We start from the raw sequence: 6,527 nt of genomic DNA, 5'->3' as shown, positions 1-6,527 counted from the left end.
TCCAGTCCATCTCGAGAGAGTTCGGTGAACAGAGGGGTAAGCCCGCCGATCCCTAACGAGTGCCTTCCAGTGCTTAGCGACATCATGGCTCGTTGCTGGGACGCTGACCCGGAAGTCCGTCCACCGTTCACGGAGATTGTGACGATGCTCGAACGTGCTGAGACCGAGATACTCACCACTGTACGTAAGGCCAGGTTTAGGTGTTGTGTTCAACCGATGACAATTGACTGAGTCCAGAGAAGAACACACGAGAAGGAAGATGAAGAAACAAAACCCATTATGAGGGATAGAATCCAGAGGAAAAAGCTTTGCGTATGTGTTATATATATATATATATATATATATATATATATATATGTATGTGTGTATGTATGCGTGTATGTGGTTGTGTTTGGGTATTTTGTCGTTTTGTTGTTCCGAGTTGAAGAATACAGTGGGATTGAAGCAGTTATGTGGGAGGCTCTCTGTGATTCATATAAGAAGAGCTTTGACACTCTTTTCATGTCACTTAATGACAATGTAATATCGGAGCCTTTGCTTTATGAGGTTATAATTGAATTTCCTTATTAGAAATTATATGATATTTGGGTCTTACGATTGTGATGTATTTATGTATGTATGTATGCGTGAAATAGAAGAAAGGGTTTGGGTTAAAATACTCTGAGAGGCCGGAAAAAGGCACAGACCATGGGAACAGCAGTTTCGGCATGAGGTTTCGATTCGAAGCACCCAAACATCGTTAGGTATATCGGTGCGTCTCGAAAGCCGATGGTTTGGTGCATCGTGACGGAGTATGCCAAGGGAGGTTCGGTTAGGCATTTCCTGACGAAGAGGCAAAATAAATCTAGACGTTGCCAGGGGCATGGCATTTGCGCACGGACCTAACTTTACTCACCGGGATTTGAAGTCTGATAGCCGCTGATAGCTCCATCAATATTGCATACTTGGCGTCGCGCGAATTGAGGTCAAGCCCGAAGATATGATACCAGAGTCCGGGACTTATCGATGGATGGCACAGTAAGTAGAAACAGATCTATCATTTCTTGTTTTTTCTGCGATTTTCAAGCACTGCTATATTCAGAGCTCATCTTTTTTTGCCGTGTCCTCTATTATCTGTATCTCTCGTAATCTCTTGCCCTCTTTACAGTTGCAGAGAAATGATCCAGAATAGGCGTTACACCCAGAAAGTGGACGCGTATAGTTTTGGAATTGTTCTGTGGGAGCTAATCGCAGGTCTTTTACCGTTCCGAAACATGGCAGCAGTACAAGCGGCGTTTGCGGTGGTGAACAGGGGTGTACGTCCGACCATCCCGAGGGATTGCATCCCTGTACTGAGCGAGATCATGACCCGCTGCCGGGACTCCAATCCCGAGGTTCGCCCGTCGTTTCCTGAGATGGTGAAAATGCTCGAAGCCGCTGAAACTGAGGTAGTGATGACGACAGTGCGGAAAGCCCGTTTCAGATATTGCATGGGCTAACCGATAGGACGAGAAGAATGGATTGAGATTAATTTTGTGTTCATGAATGCATGTCGTTCCCGAGATAAGACGAGAAGTAACACCTTTTAGATTTTTGTATTAAGAAAAAAAAAAGAGGGAGAGAGAAGAAATCGTACGTTAGGATTGTGCGTCCGAAGTGTTTTGGTTTCCGTTTTTGTGGTAGAGTAGCTTTTGATGTGTAGTACCGTCTTTCTCTGTCTCCTGCACTTCACTTGTAACTGCTGTACGTATTCATCGCCTCGTAAACTCATCCCCTAAACACTTTTTCATATCAACATCAAGATCAGTTTAGCTGGTTATGTTTTCTCAAGCAATGACAGTATAAAAGGATGTGGAGAGTGGAACCCAATACCAATGTATAATATCGAGAGATATACCCGGTACCGTTTTAGAGCTGCAAAACTCAATTAAAAACGACGTCAAAAATGAATTGGGAGCAGTAGACGTGAAGGAAAAAACTTGTACAAGTGTTTGTCACCAACTCTTCATGCTCTATTCTGCCGCTTCTGCGTATTTACTACGGTTCCTGAGTTAAGCTGTACAGTCCAAATCGAAATCGCCGGCTCCAAGGAAGAAGATATCCGAGGGGGTGAGGAACAAGAAGATTCCTCTGGGGCGGTGACTGTGTTTCAGTAAAACAGTGCTTCTGATGGGGAAGGAGTGGAGTCGGAGTCACGGAGCCATTGTAGATGACGGCTCCTGCGGTTGAATGGTGGTCCTGAGAGGCTGCTTCTGTTGGTCTTGGTCAACGTTTCTGTTCCGGCAGTTACATCTGCTGACCTCATGACCTGGACTATATGGAAAAGTTGATATGCCATAGACAGATTGCACTGTGAGTGAGTTTGACGCCAACAAATGTTGAACTCTAGAAAATGTCTCTCACGTGACGAATCTTATTGTTGCAGCATATATCAATTGGGTTATATATATATATATGGAGAAATAACAATAAGCAAGGACCAATGAAGATCTCGGCTGTTGAAATGATTAATGTTTAAGAGGAAACAAACCGTACCTTCACTGTCCTTGAATAGAATGCACTACCACTCAGCAATATTGCTCTGTCAACTGACTCCTTGCTTGCAAAAGTAACGAAAGCAGCCCTAGAGAAGGAGCTTTTAGACATTAGAGATCTCCCTTAAAGCAACTAAAGTAAGGACAAATATCTTGTTTAATGAATCTGCGAAATCTCTAGAAAAACAAACAACGGATTACGGGTTGAAGAAAACAATTACCCTATTGGCTTCAAACTTTCCGGGTTAGTTACAATAACAACATTTTCAACAGCTCCACACTTGGCGAAGAACACTGATATAGCTTCTTCAGTTGCTGCAAAATGTACCTGACAGTTCATGGGGGAAAATATTTCATGTATTCTAGATGTTTCTTCTGTCCAGTGAAAATAAATGCTGCATATAACCATCAGATTCCTTAAACATATTCAAAGGGTACCACATTAACAATCAGACCTTCCAATAGAGAAATCTGGGACACATCAAAGTTCGAGAGAATTAGACCGAAACTTAACTGTGACTGTTAAGGATCATGTGTGGAAGGTCACTTCAGTAGAGTAACAAAATATAGGCTTAGCATGGAGATGAATGCCAATGGCTCAATACATTGAAATGGGGCGACCGGTGAATTGGGTAAAGATTTTTGTACCATGCAAGTGAAAAAGTTTGAAACAGGAGTTGGAGGTAAAACGCTGAAAGACAAGAGAGAATGGAAAAGATTATTACATTTGTAACATGGATAGATTTTGACTCCACGTCATCTTGTCGAGCCTGCAATTCACCTGCACAATATAATTACTGAACCGATAAATTATGAAAGATACTGGTCCTCTAGGTAAGCGAAACAGGAAAACTAGCACGACTACAAGCAGGAAAAAACTAATTCTGACACATACAAAAGCTTAATCGCGGCTACTTCTCAATGAGCTTAAAAGATCCGCATTACGATATACTGTTTCTTTGGCAAGCAGCAAGGTCAGGACTAGAAAGAGAAGGTATTTTACCAAGATCCCTAACCAATTAATGGCTTTTTAAGTGGAAGGCCAAAAGTAGCAGCATCTCTCTCATAGAATAGAACAAATAATCAATGCCGGAACCTTAAATCTCTACTAATCAAGCGGTATATCATATTCCCACATGTCATATTAAGCACTTCTGTATCTGATACACAGTGACTACCTTCTTAACCTTTATTTCTGTAATGATTTTCCTTCCATCACATCCTAATGAGTCGAGTAACGCTCAACCATGAACACTTGAATCGAAAGTAACTAGAAATCCATTTGATTATTTCTCATGTTCCATGGCCAATATCAGTTTGTAACAAGACACAAGAACTAATTGCAGTTAGTCATCATTTGACATTTGGATTTTTGCTTTTAATGACTAAGATGAAGACAATTGCCTGCAGCTTCCAACGATCAAGTTTTCTAGACAGCACTTTGAAGTGGTAGATTTGCCTTACCAGACTCTGATGGCAATGCTCCGACTTTTTGTTTCTTCAGCTGTTTTGATTGAAGAATTCGCATTTCAATTTGAAGCAGTTTTTTCTTTGTGTTCAGTATTTCCTAATGGAAGAATAAAAAACAATCTTTCAAGATGCAAGGAATCCAAAGAAAAACCAATGGCAGCATTCATATGGCACAGGACATACCGAGAGAAGATCTGACTTCGCAGATAGATAGGAAAGTGACTTGGGCCTCTCGATATCCTGTGATGGTTCTCTGTGGAGAACTCTACTAACCTGATTGACTGAATCATCACCGGCATTAGAGCATATGTCCCCATACCGCCTCTTACTAGTGCGGTTATGGGCCATAGGAGGTCCATTGCACGTAATAATTCCAGTCTCCAGTTGCCTAGCTGTGTGAGATTGGAAGCTTTTATGCCTGTTACCAACAGCAGTAACTTCTCTTTGAAATCTCTTGAAATGTTCACCATTAGCTGCAAGAAACGCCGGTCCATTCGCGTGAGGTATTTGCTTCTCATGTGACTGAATATCAGTCTCAGGCATTCGAGGATTCTTTAAGTCCTTGAACAGATCAGAGTTTAGGGAGCCCAAACGATCCCAAACACTAATGCGAGGCTTCGTTTTGCAATAAGAAGGTGCATCACAATATCCGTCAGAGACAAGCCCTACTGGAAATTGTTTTATGAGCGGAAATCAGCTTCAAGTGAAATTCCTAATCATGAAAAGTCATTTTTAAGTATCATAGGGTTTCAATTGTATTCAACATAAATTGTACCTGGTTGTATAGATTGAGAGTACTTAGTATTCGTTTCTTCTTTTGGTAAGCACGGCTGCTGCATAGCTCGACTACTTTGATGGGCAGTCTGCTCTAGATAAGCAATTTCGATGTTAGCTATAGAAAATGCTCGCAACATTAAAAAACCAACCCAAGGGTCAAATGTTCCAACCTTCTCAAATTTATCGGGATTCATACCACCTGGTTGCTGAAAACCTGAAACCACAATCGAGCTTAGCTTTCTTGAGTAAATGGAAGGGGATGAATTCCAATCATCATTCTCTGTTGCTTTCAGCCTTCTGGAAGAACCATTAATGCGACCCTGTTGTAATATCCTCATATCTTTTACTTACGATGATATATCACTGAAGTGTTTTCGATATTCGTCTACAAAGCTGTTCGCATTGAAAACTTGCCCAAGAACTAGCACGCATTAACATATACAAAAGAGATATGTGCCATAGTGTTACCTTTACACCAGTAGCAATACTGAAGGTGTTGTTCGTATAGTCCTTAGTCCCTTCAGAGTTTGAATGTCTGTTCATGAGATTATCATGGGCACCAAACTCAGCAGGAGCCATAGGGTCAGAAGCAAAATTTTCCAGTCCATCTCGAGAGAGTTCCTTCCGGAGGAGTTCCCATAAGCTATGAACAAAAATATTTATTTAAGGTGCATAGTAGTAGCTGCTCAGTGTCATTGATTCCTGTCAAAGAGCATATATAATTCAACGTAACGGGAAGGGCATTAGAAGAAAGCCAACCAGGAAACAAATCCTTCAGATTGATCCCCAAGAAATGCCTGCAAATCTTCTCTTGCCTGACGCTGACTCTTTCCATTACAAACAAGCACTGTGATGTACTCCTGAAACAAGACCATGATATCATTTACCACGAACTTTGTCTCCTCACTATGACAAGGGTCGGAGTGATATATCAAGCTTCAAATCAAATTTTCAGAGCAACAAAGATAAAATCAGCGCATACGAAGTGTATACATTCGGTATTTATACGAGCTTATATATATACACACACACAAATCTACACACACGTATATAGCTCCCGCAAGTCAAGCCAGACGCTCAGAAAAATCCTTATTCACCATGGCCTTATGCACGAGCATCAGCCGGTAAATTCCAACAATATTTTTTTTTCACAGAACAATCAAAATAACCGCAAAAATCGCAGAGAATCCTTCGACAAGGAGAAGGAACACACGGAGCTAAGACCAAACGCGTAGGAAAAAATCATAAACAAAAATGAGAGACACGAAGAATCCGCAACTATATCATACATCTAAAAGCAGAAAATAGTACGTAAAAGAGCCGTCCAATTAAAAAAAAACTAGGAAATCTCTTGAGAAGAAGACGAGGAAAAAGAAGAAGAGAGAGAGAGGACTAACAGCGAGGACGTCATCGGAGTAATCGTCGGAGAGTTGAGGAAGCAAATAGGAAACAGTGGATTTGAGTCGAGAAGCAGCCTCCGATTCCCTCATCATAGGAAATGTCAATGCCTCTCCTTCTTCCGTCATCTTCCTTAACATAATAACACCTCTCAAATATCGTCTCTCCGGTGTCGCTCGTCGCCGGAAAATCGTCTGGGAAGCAGAGCGCAGGTATCCGCAGAGTTTTCAGAGCCCGCTAAATCGCTTTTCAGAAATAACAGTGTTGAGCATACAACAGTCGCAAGTCGCAGAGCCCGCTCGTGTTATTTGTAAGTTGCAAGGCAGAACCCAGCCCTTTTCCTCAGAACTGCCCTATCTTGTAGGGTAA

The 6,527-nt window shown here is 41.6% G+C and overlaps 3 protein-coding genes across 16 annotated transcripts in view; 2 read left to right on the top strand and 1 right to left on the bottom strand.

Moving 5' to 3' along the window:
- LOC104803583 (serine/threonine-protein kinase HT1-like) overlaps positions 1 to 542 on the top strand; it is a 4,629-nt gene extending 4,087 nt beyond the window's left edge. For both annotated transcript variants that reach the window (XM_010527551.1, XM_010527550.1), the window contains exon 5: positions 42 to 542. In XM_010527551.1, the coding sequence (XP_010525853.1) occupies positions 42 to 231 (190 nt within the window). In that variant the 3' untranslated portion in view covers positions 232 to 542. The remainder of the gene's footprint in view (positions 1 to 41) is intronic.
- Positions 543 to 626: 84 nt separating this feature from the next.
- On the top strand, positions 627 to 1,478 carry LOC104804496 (serine/threonine-protein kinase HT1-like). Its single transcript, XM_010528809.1, has 2 exons — positions 627 to 1,017; positions 1,148 to 1,478. Exons 1-2 carry the CDS (start codon positions 980 to 982, stop codon positions 1,476 to 1,478), a joined length of 369 nt encoding a protein of 122 aa, XP_010527111.1. The 5' UTR covers positions 627 to 979.
- On the bottom strand, positions 1,040 to 6,499 carry LOC104803582. Of its 13 annotated transcripts, none has more exons than XR_770235.1 (14): positions 6,158 to 6,499; positions 5,520 to 5,620; positions 5,229 to 5,403; positions 4,931 to 5,080; positions 4,759 to 4,846; positions 4,167 to 4,651; positions 3,978 to 4,080; positions 3,239 to 3,294; positions 2,735 to 2,841; positions 2,515 to 2,602; positions 1,978 to 2,287; positions 1,852 to 1,893; positions 1,616 to 1,760; positions 1,040 to 1,474 (listed from the first exon to the last, which is right to left on the bottom strand). XR_770235.1 is itself a non-coding variant. In XM_010527547.1 (11 exons), the coding sequence occupies exons 1-11, from the start codon at positions 6,296 to 6,298 to the stop codon at positions 2,129 to 2,131; spliced, it is 1,653 nt and encodes a 550-aa protein (XP_010525849.1). In that variant the 5' UTR covers positions 6,299 to 6,499; the 3' UTR covers positions 1,494 to 2,128. The 13 variants fall into 13 exon arrangements, 2 of the variants coding, with proteins under 2 accessions (XP_010525849.1, XP_010525851.1); XR_770237.1 differs by having other exon boundaries at positions 1,616 to 1,753; XR_770234.1 differs by having other exon boundaries at positions 1,982 to 2,287.
- Between the last annotated feature and the right edge of the window lie 28 nt (positions 6,500 to 6,527).

Source organism: Tarenaya hassleriana, unplaced genomic scaffold (assembly GCF_000463585.1).
Source record: "Tarenaya hassleriana unplaced genomic scaffold, ASM46358v1 Cleome9, whole genome shotgun sequence".
Lineage (NCBI taxonomy): Eukaryota > Viridiplantae > Streptophyta > Magnoliopsida > Brassicales > Cleomaceae > Tarenaya > Tarenaya hassleriana.
The sequence above is the reverse complement of the archived record's forward strand: the minus strand, read 5'-3'. Positions and strand labels throughout refer to the sequence as shown.

Bases quoted from the DNA above. Each gene is read 5' to 3' on its own strand.
- LOC104804496 (XM_010528809.1), top strand. From the start codon at position 980: ATGATACCAGAGTCCGGGACTTATCGATGGATGGCACA. The intron at 1,018-1,147 runs GTAAGTAGAAAC...CCCTCTTTACAG, and splicing joins ACTTATCGATGGATGGCACA to TTGCAGAGAAATGATCCAGA.
- LOC104803582 (XM_010527547.1), bottom strand. From the start codon at position 6,298: ATGTTAAGGAAGATGACGGAAGAAGGAGAGGCATTGACATTTCCTATG. The intron at 5,621-6,157 runs GTTAGTCCTCTC...GTCTTGTTTCAG, and splicing joins ACTCCGATGACGTCCTCGCT to GAGTACATCACAGTGCTTGT. The intron at 2,842-3,238 runs GTAATAATCTTT...ATGAACTGTCAG, and splicing joins AATCTATCCATGTTACAAAT to GTACATTTTGCAGCAACTGA.